The sequence below is a fragment of the Papio anubis genome, chromosome 11 (genome assembly GCF_008728515.1).
Source record: "Papio anubis isolate 15944 chromosome 11, Panubis1.0, whole genome shotgun sequence".
Classification (NCBI taxonomy): Eukaryota; Metazoa; Chordata; class Mammalia; order Primates; family Cercopithecidae; genus Papio; species Papio anubis.
In genome coordinates this window covers 15,954,938-15,975,968 of record NC_044986.1, presented here as the reverse complement: position 1 = coordinate 15,975,968, position 21,031 = coordinate 15,954,938, and the positions used below count along the sequence as shown (strand labels likewise).

Sequence of the window (21,031 nt, the reverse complement as noted above, 5' to 3'; positions counted from 1 at the left end):
CAGCAGTGAGCTGAGATTGCACCAGTGCACTATGGCATGAGTGAGACTCTGTCTCAAAACAACAACAAAAGATTGTAAGGGCAGCCTGTGAAGATATCAGAACTGGCCGGGTACAGTGGCTCATGTTTGTAGTCCCAGCACTTTGGGAGGCTGAGGAGGGGGATCACTTGAAGTCAGGAGTCTAAGACCAGCCTGGCCAACATGGTGAAACCCTGTCTCTACTAGAAATACAAAAAAAGTAGCTGGGCGTGATGGTGCACACCTGTAATATCAGCTACTTAGGAGGCTGAGGTGGGAGGATTGCTTGAACCCAGGAGGTAGAGGTTGCAGTGAGCCAAGATCATAACACCACAATCCAGCCTGGGTGATGAAGCAAGACTTCGTTTCAAACAAAAAAAGAAAAAAAAGAAAAAGATATCAGAACCAGATTCATGAATGCAAACAATGGAAACGGGTTGTAGTCCAGACTTAGGTACATTTCTCACACGTGAGGGCTTCTTTCATTAAGGAGAGAGCAAATCTTTTCAAGGTGTGTTGCCACAATGATGTCTGTAAACAGAAGTTGGACTGGGTGACCTCCAGGATCCCCATTCCCCGATTCCAAGATTCTAAGTATAACAAACCTAACCTGCCTATCCCTTGCTTCATAGAGTATAAGTTCCCACAGTGGACTTATGGCCCCTGACAGATATAATGAAAATACTGCAGGGACCACTTCTGCTGTCTCCAATTGCCTGGAATTTTTAGAGTGTAGAACTACAGGTCTTTTAGGTCAGGCGTCTGGCGATTGCTCCAAATGACTGGTTAATAGCAAGTAATACTACATAGCTTTCAAATTAATAATCCTTAAAAACAGTAGGTTAAAACCATCTTATCTTTATGAAACAAGAAGTTAATATACTTGCATTTTGCTCTCTTTTAGGCTATTCTCATGGATCACAACTGCCCTATTAAAACAAAAATGTACACTCAGAATAATATCCAGTCCTATCCAATAGGTGATGATGAAGAATCTGAAAGTGACTGAGACCCTCAAAAATCGTCCAAGTGTTTAATTGTATAAAACAGTGTTTCCAGTGACACGACTCATCCAGAACTGTCTTAGTCATACCATCCATCCCTGGTGAAAGAGTAAAACCAAAGGTTATTATTTCTTTTCCATGGTTATGGTCGATTGCCAACAGCCTTATAAAGAAAAAGAAGCTTTTCTAGGGGTTTGTATAAATAGTGTTGAAACTTTATTTTATGTATTTGATTTTATTAAATATCATACAATATATTTTGATGAAATAGGTATTGTGTAAATCTATAAATATCTGAATCCAAACCAAATATAATTTTTTAACTTACATTAGCAAACATTTGGGCAAAAATCATATTGGTAATGAGTGTTTAAAATTAAAGCACACATTATCTCTGAGACTCTTCTAACAAAGAGAAACTAGAATGAAGTCTGAAAAACAGAATCAAGTAAGACAGCAAGTTATATAGTGACACTGCATGAGTGTTATTTAACTTGTAGTTACTATCAATATATTTATGAGTTACAGAGCTAGTTCTCTCAAGTATAGAGGACAAGAACTTGTGTCAGTTATCTTTTGAATCCATAAATCTTAGCTGGCGTTAGTTTCCTATGTAATCACCTACCTAGAAGAGAGTTGTAAATTGTATGTTAACACGTTATCTGGTTGGCAGCAGACACTAAAGCCAATAAGGGAAAAATAGTAAATGTTCTGAAAGCAGAGAAAAGCAACCAAACATATTGTTATGAACTAAAAGCTTTCCCTTTAAGATGCATACTTGATTGTCTTACTGGATGAAAGAAAATTGAGGGTACATGTACCTTACACTGTCAAGGTTGTTTAAACATGATAAGGTTAATTGCCATCTACTTCAAGTTTTAGAAAAAGAAACAAGAGGCTAAAAACAGATGCTCTGACTTCAATATCTGACTATATCTTTGATCTGTTTGCAGATCATCCAAGTGTTTTCTAGGAATATGTTTATTTTAGGTTGTCTGAAACTATGATTTTTTAGACTCCTGAAAGTTGTTCACATCAATGTGAAGACAACTTTTAAATGAAAATGAGGAATGAAATTACGTCTTGAATCATATATTAAGAAGTAAAAATAATAGTGATCAGGCAGAAAAGAAAAATGGAACATCTAAAAATGTATGTGCTAACTATATCATCCAGTGTTCAGTGTCGTGTATTTTTCTAAGCATGACAACATTGATGTGCCTTTTCAGTGTAACAGCAAATACTGTTAGTGAACATTGTCAATTTATGTCGTTTTGTTAAGAGATACGACTGGAGTGTGCAGTGTGGAATGTCTCTAATAATAGTTGTTAATCCTGCAGTTCTATAATCGTAAACAAAAATTAGTTTTGTTAAGCTAAGATTGTGTTTGTGTTAACTTGGACATCAAGGAGCAAAGAACTTTAGAACAAAGACTCCTCAATCTTATGACTTTCTTATTCTCTAGGAAAGTAACACTTCCTTTGTTTCATGAAGCTTTTCTGTGGGGTTTCGATTATTTAAAGTCTGGTTTCCAACTGCAGTGCGTTTGAAGCAAACAAACTTCCAAGTCACTTATTTGGCATTGGTCAACTTGGCCAAGTCTGCTACTTTGGAAGATGGCTCTGGAGGAAATTCTCATGTGGCTAAAAAGGCAGGCTAGTTTCTTACTTCTACAGGGGTAGAGCCTTAAAAAAGAACGTGTTACAAATTGGTTCTCTTTGAGGGTTTCTGGTTCTCCCTGCCCCCAATACCATATACTTTATTGCAATTTTATTTTTGCCTTTATGGCTCTGTGTCTTTCTGCAAGAAGGCCTGGCAAAGGTATGCCTGCTGTTGGTCCCTCAAGATAAGATAAAATATAAATAAAACCTTCAGAACTGCTTTGGGAGCAAAAGATAGGTTGTACTTGGGGAAAAAAATTATAAGTCATAGAATAGAATATGACTAATATTCTTGGTTAGCAAGACTGAAAAGTTTTTTTTTTTTTTAAATGTACGTACCAGAACAAATAACATACAGTTCTCTGAACATTTATTTTTTGAACAGAGGTTTTTGTGTTCGTACCCGGTAATACAGATACAAAAACCTGAATGAGGTAGCAATGAATATTCAGCTGTTTGACTGCTAAGTGCATCTGTCCATATTTTAGCAAGTTTACTTAATAAATCTTCTGAATCATGTTTTGTGCCTGTTTGTATTCCTTTATAAACCAAATGTTGTTGGAATAAAATACATAAGGTATCATTTTGACTGTGGATATTTAATTAAAAACTATTCTTCTGTGCTTGTAGGAATCAGATAAAAGCCACTCCGGGTTAGCTAGACCATACTTTTTTGGCTTCCCACAATTTATTTTAAATTGAGATATGTAACTAGACACATTCAATGTGGAAAAAAACCAGTAAGTTATCCTTGCATCTATAAACACTGTTGTCCTGTTGGTTGTCAACAAATAACCATACCTGATGAAAATAGCTGTAATATCCACCCATTTGACATAAACCCAGGGGAGTTCCGTAAAACCCTTGAAATCTGATACATTTTGAATGGTGTGCCAATGGGTATCTTCCTGTGGTGAAAGTCCACATCTTTAATCAGATCTTAAAAGGGGATCTATGGCCCAAAAGGAATTAGGGGAACCTCTCCCTTTTTTTTGGTAAGAAAAGCTGTTATGTCAATTTGGAAGTTAAGGAATATTTTTAAAAGTAGGTATTTAAAATTTATTCACTTTTAGGGAACTTAAGATTTTATTATTTATCTTATTAGTAAGAGCCAAATATTTCCAGATTGCTTTAAAAAAAATTAAGCTATACATTTAGAACTTGATAGTACCCCTCAAAATTTTTAGGTTGTGTTTTCTTCTCCCAGCATCACAAAATAGCCACTTATTTCAAGTACTTCTGATATTGAATGTAAAGCTTGATATGAAGAAATATAGCCTATTATGATTGCTAATAATGCTAAAATGTTGCTCAGTTTGTCTAAACCATTCATTCAGCTAACACTAATGTAGAAAATGTTTAAAGTCTAATTACTAATACATAGCCAAAGAAAACCCATAAACTTGATAATCCATAAGGAAACAATAGTAAAAAAATGTTTTGGGGCAGTCTGCAAAACAGCAATTTTGTTTAGGCAAAGTGGACTTTGTTATGCTTTTCTGCATGGCCAAATTATACCGTAAGATAATTCCATAGAGATGCAGCAATCACTTTTAAAGATGTCATTAAATGAAGATATTCTTGTTTTCTGTGGTAGTCTTTATTATTATTTTTTAGCTATTGATACATAGCATGGCAGCAAGATTACATCAGTAATGTAATATAATACAGCTTTTTTCATTGAAGCTTTATACCTTACTATACTCTAGGCTATTTGGAGTGTTCCCCCGCTGGCACTAAAGTACAACTATGATGTCTCTACTGCCTCTCCCAGTGAAATATAAAAATATTGCACTACATTACAGATATAGTTTACAAACGTCATTAGCAGCATTACTGAGCTTTCTAAAATTGTGGTCTACGTAGTTAAATACTTTTAAAACATGAGTAGATTCTTATAAAACCAAAGTTCTGCATTATTTCAACAGCTCTTTCAAATGCATCAGTTTCAGCAACATGCTTGGGTATCATGAAAACTTCCATGGTTTAATCGGTAAACACCAGCCACTTACAAGTAGTCCACCTTCCAGGTTATCAATGGTAAGTTATTTTTTATAAAATCAGTTGTGGTTACACACTGAGCAGACTGCTTCAAGTGTAAGTTATAGAACAATACTTTAGCTTTCAGGGAATCTGGTGTGTAAATTCTTCTATAGCAGTGTTCTTTTAAAATAAGATCATGTGGCCGGGCGCAGTGGCTCACGCCTGTAATCCCAGCACTTTGGGAGGCCGAGGTGGGTGGATTACGAGGTCAGGAGATCGAGACCATCCTGGCTAACATGGTAAAACCCCGTCTCTACTAAAAATACAAAAAATTAGCCGCAACTGTAGTCCCAGCCACTCGGGAGGCTGAGGCAGGAGAATAGCGTGAACCCGGGAGGGGGAGCTTGCAGTGAGCCGAGATCATGCCACTGCACTCCAGCCTGGGAGACAGCGAGACTCTATCTCAAAAAAAAAAAAAAAAGAAAGAAAGAAAAAGAGATCACGCTTAAATAAGTAATGAAGTATCCTGGATGTTTTTGTTATAAACTTGGCTAAGAAAGGTATTTAGTACCTGAAATTTTCACTTCCTAAAGTAACAAAAGGCATGAGACTTGGCTATTGATTTTTCAAGTGGAATAACTTTTCTACCCTCAAAAATGTCTTTCTCACTCATATAAATAATGCCTTTTACTTGTATATCTTTTTACTGTTCAAAGCACTTTTGCAGTTATGCTATTGTTTTCCTCACAACAATACTGTGAGGGAGGGAAAGTATTATTATTCCCATTTTAGAGATGGGTAAACTGTGGGATGGAGTCCTTTTGTAACTGCCTATGTTTGCACAGTTCGTTAATGGAAGGGCTTGAACTTAAACTCTTTTATGGAGTCCTGGACTCTAGACCTGGGCCCCAATCCTTAATATTACACCATGCTTTTTCCTGACAGCAATAAAAGCTGCTCCATCTAGTTTTAAACTCATGTCAGTTTCACTATATAGCAATCATCATAGCAGTTACCTACACAAGGGACAAACATATACTTGTCTATTTTATAGATATATAACAGACCCAAACTATTAAGGTACCCCAACAGCAGTCAAGCCTACTTGTTTTCCCTCAGTCATGTGTTACTGGAATCCATAAAATGGACCCAGTATGAGTATATCTTCATTTTTAGAGAACTGGTCCCAATTCCTATGTATGAATACTGTCTGTTTTTCTCATTCTTTTCTTAATGAATACTTACTACAGAAGTATTCAGAATGATCACCATTCCTTTACAACTGTGAGATGCCAAAGCAATAAGTATATTTTGCATGATTCCTTTCCTTCACAGAATACTCCTACATTAAAATGTTTCTAAAACAAAACCAGCCCAAACTAGTTATCAACACAGTCATTTTAAAAAGAGTCCTCCAAAACTTTAAATACCCTTTCACATGCTTTATTTCCTATGGGAGAACTGATAAGGAAAATTATCATAGATGTTTAAACTTTTAATCATAAAATTTAAATTTCCATTTAAAAGGAAAGCATCAATATTTTAAAAGATTATATTTCAAAATGCTATGTTACTGTTTTTCAGTAATTAAGTCTTGTTATCCTCTACAAAATTCTTGACCAACTGCATTCTACAGATATTTCCTATTACATTGTCTTTCAGTGTAAGCTCTTCAAATTAATCACCATGTTTACCATACAGCTGCACAAAAGCTTTAGAAAAAAATTTCACAGAAGTATTGAAAGCAAGCAATATATGTAAAAAAGTTTTTTTTTTTTTTTAACTAAATCAGCATAACAGACTAAAGCTGCAGCATCTGCTTTCATGTTATGTTTGGCAAAAACAAAACAAAAAGCACCCCCAAACCCCCAATATAACAAAAATCTCAAGCAAGTAGAGACGATAAACTTCCTAACACAAAAGATTCAAAAACCTGTTCCCTCAATGATTGCTGTTGTCAATTTGGGCATGCAGCAAATTTGTTATAACTATGATGGAAATGAAAATATTTTAAGAATCTAGACAGTATTCTATTTAACACTAATTCAAAAACCAAGAGGAAGGAAAATAACACAAGGGGACACTATACATACATAAACATGAAAAGTTAGCTTATATAATTACATAATTAGAAAAGTTAAAAATAAATTAGTAAAAATAAATTCCCAGTATAAACCCAAAAAAGCATAGCTATAAATGCAATCCAAAACAACCAATTAGTAAGCTGGTCATGTTTTTACTGGAAAACAACCTTTTTCATTTTTGTTCTTACACAAGCAAGTAACTGGAGAAGCAGGCCAGAGTGCATAAGAGGATTTAAACATGGTTGTATCTGTGGTACTTTAGATGCAACTTTACCCCGTTCATTTGAAAGTTTAAATAGACCTGTCTGCTACACAGACTCGGATGGGCCAAATAAGTCATCTGATATGCTGCTGAATGGCTGAGAGTCTATTAGTTGGCTTATTTCATTATCAAGGTCTTCTTCTGTATCATCTGTGTACTTGCTTATTTTTTTGGAGTGCTGGTCTAAAGACAGACTTTCTAAAGTTTCTATATCTTCAATGCCTGCTCTGTAGTGGATCATAAGAAGTGTTAGAGCTTGTAGCCTTTCACCTGATTTTGCTAAGGCAGCAGAAAGAAGTGATTTTTTCCTTGTATCAGTTGTCTCTTTTTCTTCTCTAACGAGGGAATTATTGTGTTCCAACTCCTGATCAATTTCATTCTGTAGCTTATCCAACATGAACTCTAGTTTCTGGATCCTTTCCTCTGTAGGCAAGCCCCTGTACAGATCACGACCAATTTCTTTAACTGCAATGAAAACACTGTCATCCAGACCACCCTCTTTTCTCACTAACTTTATTCCTGTGCTGTTTCCCCGTTTAGAAGGACTGTTTGGACCACAGACCTCTGTGTCACTGCCTTCGTTGTCTGACGTGTTGGGTGTGTGTTTTGGTGAAGGTTCTACGAGATCAGTTCCTGGTTCAGAAAGGCGAGTTTTAGAGACTTGACGCAAATTTAATAAACGAGAACTAGTATTGATAATATGCCTTGTCAAACCTGTTGTTTTATTGACTGACTTGCTAGCTTCAGCATCAACACGAGGAGGCAGGCCTAACAGGGTTTCCTGTCCTTCAAGCCTAAGGTTTTTCAGGGTCCTGTCTATTCGCCTATCAGTTGCTCCACAAACAGAAGTCTCAGCTAGACACTTTTCTTGACATTTTTTATGGCAAACATAAGCACAAAACATACACTGGGAAGCTGCTTTAGTCCAAACTTTTTTCTTACAGTAGTCACACCATGTTGGGTTCTGGAACTGAGTATCCTGGAAACTGTGTTTGTTTTCTGTTAAACCCATCTGTCCAACAAATTGCTCCTCTTTAGGGAGAACAGAAACTTCTTCAACCAAATGGGGTTCTTTTTCTTTCTCTACGTTAGTAACTACATGGTGGTCTGATTCTCCTTCTTTCAAATATTTGAAGTGAATAGTAATGTCACCATAGCAAAATTTGTCATTGAATCCCTTTTGCATACTCAGATTACGCAGAGCAGTTCTAGTGACTATTGCCTTAGGTGAGGGGGCTTCCAGTCTCAATTTGGAAAGGTATTCCATGTTTGATGTAGCTAGGCATCCTAAAGCCACATCTTCAAGTTTTAAACTAACATGCCCCAAACAGATGAGACCTCCTAACTTAAAAGGATCCCTGCACCACAATGCAATGTTTAGGTACCTGTGACAGGCTTCTATGTCAAACAAACAGGATGCTCTGGTTCTTGTCCATTTTCCTAGCTTATTACGATAAAGAATTTCTGATGATTCCCATGTTTGACGGTCGTCCGAACTGTCCTTAGTAGGGCAGGAAGTTTCTGAAGTGACATCTTTGGCCACTTCTTGCTTTGCTAAAAATTGCTTAGATGCAGCTGCATCATCTATGGGATCCACATTTTTTGCTTGCTTTTCAGTAGATTTATCTACAAGAGGAGGCGGCGGCACCTTCTCTGGCTTTTCAACAAGAACATCTGGTTCTGCCTGATTTGGAGCATCAGTGGAAGGCAAAGGAACTTTCACTTGTGGTCGTGGTGGCACGGGTGGTTTGAAAGTGGATCCTTGGGTGGGTTTTGACACTTGTGCTGGGTCTGTTATCTCAGAAGTTTTTAGGGGTGGAGGTTTATTTCCATCTTTGGACTGAATTTTTGGTGGTAGTGGGTGACTTCCTACAGCTAATTTACGGTTTAAAACTGGTGATATAGCTCCAAGGGGTTTAATAGAAAGTGTTGTTGGAGTACGTTTGGGACTGTGACTTAATGATTGTGCCTCATCTTTGAACTCATTTTGTGCTCTGACATCACTTGCCAAGTCTTCAAATTCAGAATCCAGCTCTCTGCTTTCAGTATCTACTGTCAACCCGGCAGCTTCCTCTTCGTAACCTGATTGGCATGAGCTTGACAAAAAGTTTTCTTCCAACTGGCCAAAGTTATCTTGCAGCACTGCACCTTGATTACTCTGGCCAACAGGCCTTTCATAGTACACCAGGACTCGGTCACCAGCCTGCTTGATAAGTTTCAATACTTGCAGTGTTGATGTAATTTTCACACCTGGTTTAATATTTTAAAAGGGAAAACATGTAAATTACTGCAATAGAAATTACATTTGTTAAATATATTTAATAAAATATATATAATTGCCATTACCTCTGGTTATTTAACTAATAGAAGAGTAATAGGAAAACCTCAACAATATCTTATTTGGCTTTTTGATGAATTGGTGTGCTAATTCTCAAACCCTGAATGTGCTGATATCCTGGAGATGTTTATCTTTTCAAACCAGATGATGACACAGGATCCCTAAAAGAGTGCCACGATGCTAATTCCTAATTGCTTTTTATCTCTTCATAGGTTAGATGACATCTCTCAGTTTGAACTGAAGAAGTGAACAGAGGGAGATCTATTTAAAGGCTTCTATTAATGGCTATATCAGACTTAGGGAAAGCTGTGATTCCACTGAAGGAAATTCTAAAACACTCCAGGGATTACAAGACATATGATGAATGATTCAAATTAAGAGACCAGTGCTTGAAAATAATGTAGCAAAATACTATACTCTGAATAACATACTTTTACAGATTCTTTTTATCAACTCTATCCATCACATTCATCTTTTTCAAAACCAGAAAGAACAAGGGATAAACTGCTTTGAAGTTAAACAAGTTGGTTACTATCTGCATCTGTAATATCTATGTTAAGTTTTGATTTTTCTAATTTTTTAATTGTTACACGTAGTTTAAAATTCGAAAGGTATAAAAAGATGTACAGTAAAAAATATTCTTTCCACTTCTATCTCCCAGACATACTGTCCCTTCCCTGACCTTAGTAGCTTCTAGTGTATTCTTCTATAGATATTCTAGGTGTGTTAGCACTGAAAGGTGCTACTTGTTTCCTGTCACTCTTCCCACACTCTCTAAAACAGCACTTGCCCAAGCTATCCCTTTATGTAGAACTTAGAGAAAGAATAAGAAGGCTCTTTGTTTTCCAAAGATCTTAGGGCCATCCTAAATAAATCTAAGTAATACCACCCCCTTCTCATAACTTGACTTCAGGGTTCCTCAACCTGTGTCCTCTTACATTAGCTGTCTGGGAAGATCAGCCTTTAGACTCGGTCATCACTTGGAACTTGTCCACATCAAAGATCTTTCATTTTCAATTACTCTCTGATCACAATCTCCTATTTTTCACCTCTTACAATCCTGTCTGCTTACTACTTCTAGGCAACTTCCCGGCCCAATCATTCCTCTTTTCTTCTCATGGTCCTGTTGGTCTCCTGATACCACTTGCTCTTCTATCCAACCCTATGTCTCAAGATTACAATGATATTCTTACCAATATTTTATTGTCTTGTCCTCGTGTTTTTTGATCCCTAGCTTTACTAGCCCCACTATTGCCCTTTCCTGCTCTTGAGCTTGCCACCTGGATCTGCATGAAGTTAGCCATCCATCTTTGGCAAGGTGTTCAGGGCTGCTTAGCATTCTTTTGATTGGTCTCTAAACAACTAAGTCTCTCAAATATCAGCTGCAAACCTTTCCTGTTTCCCTAGAGTCTACTCTCCCTACTCTCTTTTACTCTGATGATATCACCTTATTTGCCAAAAAGATCAATATGAAGCTACCTTTTTTCCCCACCAATCATTTTTAGTATCATCTTCAGAGGAGAAAGTATCCCTCTATTTGTATACTTACTTTGGATCCAATCCTATCTCCTTCCTGACTTTGCTCCATCAATTATCCTTATACTTTTTCTTCCTTCCTGCTTTTTCTTTAAAATTTTTCTTTTTCTTTGTTTCCACAACACTTTACACAATTGGTTCTGATCATCTCTCCTCTAGTTTCTTTTTCTCCACCTATACCATGTGCACCTTATATGCAACTGTTACCAAAGTTTGGCACTAGTTCTCTCACCCTTTTTTGCTTTCCCCCTGGTAAATTACAGCTACTCCAGTAGTTTCAAAAACTATCAACTTTTTCTTTGGTTTCCCTTCTTCACTCTAGTTCTACATTCCCAACTACTGGACTTCACCACCTGGACGTTCCTTTGGGACTAAATTTTCAGCAGAGCTAAAACCTTTCTTTGACTGTCTCTCTGTCCTCACTACTATCAATCAACTTGCCACTCCCAGTTAACTTAATCTGAATCCTAGGGATAGCTGACTCCCTAGAAACATTCAGCTGTCAACTCAAACTTGTGATTTCAGCCCATTTTCCTTCCCTGTTCAGATCCTCCTGATAACTGGCCTTCACCTTAGCAATAAACAGCCCTTTACTGCAATCTCTCACTCAGACCTTCCCTACTTTAAACAACAAACATATTGCTACCAAATTTTCCTAAAGCTTTTGCCCCTTTAGCCTACAAACTTATCACATGGAAATTCAGAGCTTTCTAATATGGTGCTTCATTATTTATCTAGTGTTAAGTTCTACTATGTCCTTCTAACCACACTATGTCTCAGCAAAATTATAGTTTGACATATGCATAAATGAAAAATGAGTCCATCTAATGATCTACAGTAGGCAAAAACTTCAACTCAATCTGAACTCACTTTTTATGACTAAAAATCTGCCCTCGTCTCATCTATTCCTCGGTCATCAGGTGTTTTGTGGAGATGGCCATTGTAACTCTCTCTCAGGAATACACCATTCAAGTCTGGATTTTTCTTTTGGAATATTTCAAACATACTCAAAAGTTGAGGAAACAGTAAAATGAATTCCATTTTGAGTTTCAAATATAATATTCTGCCAATCTTATTTCAATTATCACCAATTATATACCCATATAAATGAATCAAAGCTATATAAAAATGTTTTGAAAAATATCTGTTGACATGGGCAAAGTTTACAACACGCTGAAAGAAATAAAGACTATTACAAAAATGCAGTTTAGAAATTTTTGTTTCCTAAACAAAAACTGGGAAAGGCATATATTTATGTACAGAAAAAAACAAAAAACAAGAGACATACAAAAGTTTTTCTGTTATGTCTCAAGGTTTCAAAAAAAAAAAAAATGTGTATTGTATCTGCCCTTCATCTTAATAATAATAATTATTATTATTATTTGAGATGGAGTTTCACTCTTGTTGCCCAGGCTGGAGTGCTGCAATGGTATGATCTCAGCTCACTGTAACCTCTGCCTTCCAGGTTCAAGCAATTCTCCTGCCTCAGCCTCCTGAGTAGCTGGGATTACAGGCACCCACCACCACACCCAGCTAATTTTTGTATTTTCAGTAGAGACAGGTTTCACCATGTTGGCCAGGCTGGTCTTGAACTCCTGACCTCAGGTGATCCGCCCGCCTCAGCCTCTCAAAGTGCTGGGATTACAGGCGTGAGCCACCGAGCCCGGCCTATTGTTATCATTATTAACAAATGTTAGATGTCAAGGGATGACTTTTGCTTTTTCATTCTGTATACATTTATATCGCTTAGGTTAATTTATTTTTGATAATAGGTATTTACTACTTGTGTAATTGAAACACAACCCCCAAAAAAGACCAAAAAAATTAATTCTATCCTGTAGGTAAAACCAAAATATTAAATATTAATATAATGAATGATGTCTATTTTATGCCTCCCTAAGTGTTTATGCATGAGCATCAACATTTGGGAGGAGTTTGTGAGAAATGCAGAATCTTGGGCCCCACTACAGGTCTCCTGATTCAGAATGCACATTTTAACATCAGGTCTGGGTGACTGGCATACATGGGAAAGTTTGAGAAGCACTGCTTATGCCATGATCAGAGAGATTCCATGTGAAAATAGTAACTTAATTGGGCTCCCAGGTATGCAACTAAATAATTTTCATTATTTTATTGTCAAGATGGATTTGAATCAAAGGCAGAGTTTCTTTGACATGTAACCAAGGACAACTGCACCTTGATTTGGGAACTGTTCTAACTTATTTATTGTCTAAGCTGTGAAAAAAAATATCACACTGCCCTGAGAAGATCAACTGTGACCAACCATATGTTCAAGAAATCTCTCAACAAGCCTAGAATAGATGGGACAGGTACTACAAAGGTTGAAAAGGCTTGGACTTTCCCTCCACTGCTGTGCACAGTGAGTCCTACTGCTTAGACATTTATATACAAACAAATAATCTGCTAACTTCAGAGAGTTTTTACTGTTAACAATCCAAGTGATAGGAAGGTATGTAAGTGACACATTTTTCCACCAGTGATTTGGGCTGAATTCTGAGCAACAACATATTAACAAATGGCTGGCCATTCAGATGACACAGGGTCACAGGACAGTTCAGATGTGCCCTCCTGGAAAAGGAATGTTAGTTCCTCTGCTGCTCATTATCTAGTGCTAAGTGATGGGGGCAGTAGTGCTAATATGACCAATTTTAGGTTCAGAGTAGCAATGGTGGTAGTCATACAGAAAGATAACCTAACTGTTTATTTGTCCTTACTTTCACATTCAAGAAAAAATAAATAGAGTAGTAGAAGGTGGGAAGGGAAGGAATAGAGTGGTTATATAAAAGTGGTCTAAATAAAGTATTTTAAAGATTTATAAATTAGAACTAAAATGGCATGTATGTTTTAAATGTATTTTGAAGGCCTCCTTCGAATGTTTATTTATAATAAAGTTTATTACTTTATTTCATTATAAAAGTAATATATGCATATTATAGAAACAAGGAAAAAGGAAGGGAGGAAAAACCTCACACCTACTTTGCAGTTTATCTGTAAAGGTAAAGTATAATGCATATTAGCATAATTACCTCCAATGGCGATAAGTCGATCTCCCCGCTGAAGATCTGCAATTGCAGCAGGTGAGTTTGGAGCCACAGTTTCAATGATGACGTGCCCAGCATACCCATCAGTTGACTGGACGAGACGAAGTGTAAGTCCAACACTTTGTAAATTCCCTTTTATTAACTCAACCTTTGATAAAGGGGAAAAAACGAAAACGGATTCAATGGATTCCTAGTAATAGAGGAAGAAAACGGTAACAGACTGTTCTGTGCAGAGAGCACCATGGCTGGATGCTGACTTTTGTATCATGGTGACTATCATTAAAGACAAATAAAGGAGAAAATCTTTACTGTAACAATATAAATTAACTATCCTTAGACTACACATTTAAATCATATAAAAAAAATTAAACACTTTATCTTCAATGTGTTTTATTATTACTCCTTGCTCCATGCTCGTTGTAGAAAATTGGGAAATAAACAGAAAGGCAAAATAAAAAGAAAACCATTCCTAATTATACAATCTAGAACTATTCTATATATTTTCTAATATATATTTAACACAAAATTGAGACTTGTCTCAATAAAACTGAGACATGAATCATGAATATAATTCTGAATCTTGCTTTTTTCAAATATAATGAAAATGATCTATGCCATTCATTATATGTGCTTTGGAAAATCCATTTTTTATGCTGTATCCTTTTCTTTTTTTCTTTCTTTTTTTTTGAGACAGGGTCTCACTCTCTCACCTAGGCTGGAATGCAGTGGCACAACCCTGGCTCACTGCAACCTCCACCTCCAAGGCGCAAGCGATTCTCTCACCTCAGCCTCCCAAGCAGCTGGGACTACAGTTGTGCACAACTACGCCTGGCAAATTTTTGTATTTTTTGTGTAGAGATGGGGTTTTGCCATTGTTGCCCACGCTGGTCTCAAAACTCCTGGGCTCAAGTGATCCGCCCACCTCAGCCTCCCAAAGTGCCAGGATTAAAGGCGTGAGCCACCACCCCGGCCAGTGTATTCTTTTTTTTTTTTTTTTTTTTTTTTTTGAGACGGAGTCTCGCTCTGTCGCCCAGGCTGGAGTGCAGTGGCCGGATCTCAGCTCACTGCAAGCTCCGCCTCCCGGGTTCCCGCCATTCTCCTGCCTCAGCCTCCCGAGTAGCTGGGACTACAGGCGCCACCACCTCGCCCGGCTAATTTTTTGTGTTTTTAGTAGAGACGGGGTTTCGCCGTGTTAGCCAGGATGGTCTCGATCTCCTGACCTTGTGATCCGCCCGTCTCGGCCTCCCAAAGTGCTGGGATTACAGGCTTGAGCCACCGCGCCCGGCCTAGGCCAGTGTATTCTTAAAGTTTCTTTTTTGGGAAGAGGCAAAGGAAAAGAGTTTACATTTATAATTTAATAAGAGTTATCGGCCGGGCGTGGTGGTTCATGCAGGTAATCCCAGGACTTGGGAAGCTGAGGTGGGCAGATCACGAGGTCAGGAGATTGAGACCATCCCGGCTAACATCAATCAGGAGATTGAGATTGAAACCCTGTCTCTACTAAAAATACAAAAAATTAGCCAGGTGTGGTGGCAGTGTCTGTAGTCCCAGCTACTTGGGAGGCTGAGGCAGGAGAATGGCATGAACCCAGGAGGCGGAGGTTGGAGTGAGCCGAGATTGCACCACTGCACTCCAGCCTGGGTAACAAAGCGAGACTCCACCTCAGAAAAAAAAAAAAGGAGTTATCATGTGGTGGGGATGGTGGTGCACACCTGTAATCCCAGCTACTCAGGAGGGCTCAGGTGGGAGGACCATATGAGCCCAGGAGTTCAAGACCAACCTGGGCAACACAGTGAGACCCCATCTTTAATTTTTTAAAAAAAGTTACATTGTTAATGAGATGTCCTGTTCTAACCCATCAAGATCATTTTGTTTTCTAAATAAACCTGCTATCCAATTTTCAGGAATGTGGATACCAGATTAACATCATCTGTGAATTAACGTCATCATCATCATACTATTTGTCCTCATTCAAACAACTGATTTAAAAAAAAAAAACAGGCAGCGTGCTACATCCCAGCTGATGACAAGAATTCAATTAGTGTTTATGGCGCTCAATTACAAATCAGTCTAATTGTATTATTCTGCAGTCCACATTTCTTAAGTCCTGTTCTTCAAGGATATCTCATGAGGGACTTTGCCAAATACCCTAACATCCAAATATATCACTGGCTGTATTGCTTTAATATATAAATACCACTTGGACAGAAATTCAATTTTCCTACCTAATGATACTGGCTGGTAAAAGAACCCTCACTGGAAGTTGTTCTTTAATTTGGGTGTTAACAAATTTTGTAAAGTTGTTATTTTAAGGAAAATCTTAATCATACTGTGCTCAAGAAATGGGATAGGTGGTCAAATTCTGAATTACCTAAAAGTTTACAAAACACAAAGCCCCTCCAAAACACGTAATTTGTGTTTAAATCTCCCAAGACATTTGTCCAATCCCTGCCTTATGACACAGCAATTAATCACCTTACAATGTAAAGTGCTGTACACGACTAAGGCTTTTAACAAAACCCTTAAGAACATATTCTCTCAAATCCAGGAAAATAAATACATTCCTAATATACAGATTGCCAAAGCTGAAATTTGGAATGTAAGTTTTTCTAACTGCAGGAAGCTAATGATAGCAAATGGGTACAAAACCTAAACAGTGTAAGTCTGAGTACTGTAAAGTTTAAAAATTAACACCTGCATTTGGAATGTGTTTGTGATTTACTCTGCTTTTAAAAGTACAATGGAGATTCAGGGGGTAGGGTTAGGAAGTGAATTGAGGCTATTGTAAGGTATTAGTGTAATTTAGTTTCTTAATTTATTTTCTATCTATAAATCATAGCTTTCCCTTTGGTTTTCTTAATTCAAATGATACCTGAAGTAAACATTCTAGATGCAAAAAAAAAAAAAAAAACAAAAAAAAAGTTTTTGAAAAGGAGTCATTAAGTTCTGTACCCTATATATACTTGAAATTAAGAGTATTTACTAATAATGAGTAAAAATTGGGGAGAAAGTGAGGTAATGTAATATTGGCCCTAATTATTCCTACTGAAAACCCTATCTTTTTTTTTTTTTTTTTTTTTTTTTGCATCTAGAATGTTTACTTCAGGTATCATTTGAATTAAGAAAACCAAAGGGAAAGCTATGATTTATAGATAGAAAATAAATTAAGAAACTAAATTACACTAAATCTATAAATCAAACCTTTCCCTTGGGTTTTCTTAATTCAAATGATACCTGAAGTAAACATTCTAAATGCTGGGGATACAAAAAAAAAAAAAGATAGGGTTTTCAGTAGGAATAATTAGGGCCAATATTACATTACCTCACTTTCTCCCCAATTTTTACTCATTATTAGTAAATACTCTTAATTTCAAGTATATATAGGGAACAGAACATTAAGACACTGTTTCTTTTACTTCTTGTTTTTTTTTTTTTTTTTTTTTTTTGAGACGGAGTCTCACTGTGTCTCCCAGGCTGGAGTGCAGTGGCGCGATCTCGGCTCACTGCAAGCTCCGCCCCCCGGGTTCACGCCATTCTCCCGCCTCAGCCTCCCAAGTAGCTGGGACTACAGGCGCCCACTACCACGCCCGGCTAGTTTTTTGTATTTTTAGTAGAGACGGGGTTTCACCATGTTAGCCAGGATAGTCTCGATCTCCTGACCTCGTGATCCACCCGCCTCGGCCTCCCAGAGTGCTGGGATTACAGGCTTGAGCCACCGCGCCCGGCCTACTTCTTGTTTGTTAAAAGCTGGTTTTTGTTTCCTTTTAAGCCTGCACACCACTGACCTAATTTTAGATTGTAATTTCAGCATTCCCTGAAATGAAAATTATCACCTTAATTTAAGTTCTGACATGATTCAGGAGTTTCAGAATATAAAAACACCTCTTAATTAAAAACCTGACAGAACAAAGCATTTAAAAATAAGTATTGCATAAAAACATAATTTAAGATAAGGTTCAAGACCATCCAATGATACATAACTTTTGGAATAAAACTGATTTTCCATGAGGGTAAAACTACTATTTTAAAACCAGAATAGTAAAATAACATATAATATATAATTCTCTCCCATATGTATGCATTTATATTTTAAAATTATTTATGACTGTTGGATATGCCTTGCCCTACAAAACATATGCCAAAATAGAACTTTTAAAATGACAATGTAAAAAATAAACATAAATAGAAATCCTAAATATTTTTCCTGTATACGGTGAAGCATGCTGTGGCTTCAACATGCATTCCCTGGAATATATCACCTGAGAGGGTTTGGTTTTTAAGATTTTATTACAGAAAATTTCTAATATATACAAAAGTACAGAGAACAGTAAAATGAACTTAGTGGTAGACCATAAAACATGGTAACAAATTCCTCCTATCCTTACAAGCGTTATCTCTTTGCAATGTAACTTTACTAAAGCTGCTGCTAGAGGTATAACTTGCTTTCTTCATCCCTCTCTCAGCAACCAATATAACCAGAAAAAATAAGTGGAGGCACAGGCAACCTCAACATCATCAACCTTGATTTAACTGACACTTATAGAACATTACACTCAACTATGGCAAACTACATTCTTTTCAAGTATACATGATTATATCAATTATATAGATTAAATTCATAATTATAAGCCTTGCTTCACAACACACAAAAACCTCCCTCTCCCAGTTGGGAACTAGGTTGCTTCATTGGTGAATTCTGAAAGAAAAAAATAAAACAAGGCAAACATAAAACAAGAAAATAGAAGTACAGACTAATCTCTCTAATGTTCAAAAAGATACAAAATTTAACAAAATTTTAGGAAATTCAACCCAGCAATATATTAAAAAAGATAATAATCATAACGAAGTGAATCAATGTAATTTATCATATTAACAAAACAATGGAGAAAGCCATATTTCAATAACTGCAAAACAATTAACAAAATCCAATATTCATTAATGGTAAAAGCCCTCAACAAACTAGAAGTATAAGAGAACTTCCTAAACCTGATTAGACATCTACAAAAATCTACAAATAACACAAAACTCAAAGATGAAAGATTTTGTTTTATAACTCAGATCAGTAACAAGGCAAGGATTTTTGCTCTTACCACTTCAACACTGTACTAGAAGTTAAAATCAGTGTAATGAAAAAAAAAAGGAAAGTGTAAAGATCGGAAGGCAGGAAAAAACTGTCTTTATTTGCAGATACTATGATCCTATACATAGAAAATTCCAAGGTATCTACAAAACAACTATTAGAGCTATTAAGTGAAATTAAGTCACAGACTACAAGGTCAATATTCGAAAGTCAAATGAGTGTCTATATATCAGAAAATTATTACAATTACAATTATAAATTATAGAATATATGGAATTATAAATAGAAAAATTAAAAACCCCCAATCTATTACAATAGTATTAAAAATATTTAAGATTAAGTTTAGTGAAAGATGTCTAAGACCTATATGCTGCAAATTACAATATACTGCATTATCATGAGAATTTTAAGGGAAATTAAAGACTTAAATAAATGGAGAAGATACCATGGTTCATATATAAGATTGATTATTGTAAATATGCCAGTTCTTCCCAAATTTATCTACAGATTCAAAACAATCCCAGTCAAAATCCTTGCAGGCATTTAGAGAAGAAATGGACCAAGAACAGCCAAAACACTCCTTAAATATAACAAGGTTGGAGGTCTTACACTACCTGATTTCAAGGCTTGCTGTATGTTAGATAAATCAAGACAGCGTGGTATTGGTCTAATGACAGACACATGAAATAATGGAATGATAGTCCACAAACAGAACAACACTTATATGGTCAATTTATGTTTGACACAGGTGCTAGATTAATAAATAGGGAAAAAGGTATGAGACAAGTGGATGTCTGAATAGGGAAAAAAGTGAACCTCAACTCACACACTATATAAAAATTTATGAGAAAAGGAAAATGAACCTAAACTTAAGGACTAAAACGATTAAATATTTTTTTTTTTTGAGACGGAGTCTCGCTCTGTCGCCCAGGCTGGAGTGCAGTGGCCGGATTACAGCTGACTGCAAGCTCCGCCTCCCGGGTTTACACTATTCTCCTGCCTCAGCCTCCCGAGTAGCTGGGACTACAGGCACCTGCCACCTCGCCCAGCTAGTTTTTTGTATATTTTTTAGTAGAGACGGGGTTTCACCGTGTTAGCCAGGATGGTCTCGATCTCCTGACCTCGTGATCTGCCCGTCTCAGCCTCCCAAAGTGCTGGGGTTACAGGCTTGAGCCACTGCGCCCAGCCAACTATTAAATTTATAGATGAAAATACAGGAGAAAATCTTTATGACATTGAGTTGGGCAAAGATTTCTTAAACAGGACACAAACAGTATAAATCTATATAAGAAAAAAGTTATAAAATGGATTTCATAAAATTAATGACTTTTGCTCTCTGAAAGACAGTTAAGAAAATGAAATGATAAGCCACAGATTAGGAGAAAATATTTGAAAAACATTCATCTGAGAAAGGACCTTGATCCATGAATATATAACTCTTACAACTAAATAAGAAAAAGCCCAATAAAAAGTGGGCAAAATATTTGAATAGATACTTCACAAAAGAAGATACACGAATGGCCAACAAGCATATTAAAAGATGTTCAATTACTCATTAGGAAAATACAAATTCAAACCATGAGATATTACATACCTACTAGAATGACTAAATTAAAGGTGGACAATACCAAGTGTTGCTGAGGATGTGAAGCAACTGAAACTCTCCGATGTTGCTGGTGGGAATATAAAATGGTACAGCTACTTTGGAAAGCAGTTTGGCGTTTTCAAGTTAAACATACACTCACCATATGACCCAGCAATCCTACTTTTAGATATTTACCAAAGAGAAATGAAAACATGTCCACACACAGACCTGCATGCCAATATTCACAGAGCATCATTGGTAAGAGCCAAGAACTGGTCAAATGATGAGGTGAACTCTAACACAAGTAGCAGATGGTCCCCGACTTATGAGGGTTAGACTTACGATTTTTTGACTTTACGACGTGGGAAAGCAATACACTTTCATGTGCTCCTCAATTTATTACGGGGGATACATCCGG

The 21,031-nt window shown here is 36.7% G+C and overlaps 2 protein-coding genes across 4 annotated transcripts in view; one reads left to right on the top strand and one right to left on the bottom strand.

Moving 5' to 3' along the window:
• Window positions 1–3,202, top strand: part of SLC18A2 (solute carrier family 18 member A2) — a 39,363-nt gene extending 36,161 nt beyond the window's left edge. For both annotated transcript variants that reach the window (XM_031652040.1, XM_031652041.1), the window contains one exon: window positions 923–3,202. In XM_031652040.1, the coding sequence (XP_031507900.1) occupies window positions 923–1,027 (105 nt within the window). In that variant the 3' untranslated portion in view covers window positions 1,028–3,202. The remainder of the gene's footprint in view (window positions 1–922) is intronic.
• Window positions 2,997–21,031, bottom strand: part of PDZD8 (PDZ domain containing 8) — a 106,910-nt gene continuing 88,875 nt past the window's right edge. For both annotated transcript variants that reach the window (XM_003904308.5, XM_021943730.2), the window contains 2 exons: window positions 13,934–14,096; window positions 2,997–9,262 (listed from right to left, as the gene is read on the bottom strand). In XM_003904308.5, coding sequence (XP_003904357.1) covers window positions 7,059–9,262; window positions 13,934–14,096 — 2,367 coding nt within the window. In that variant the 3' untranslated portion in view covers window positions 2,997–7,058. The remainder of the gene's footprint in view (window positions 9,263–13,933; window positions 14,097–21,031) is intronic.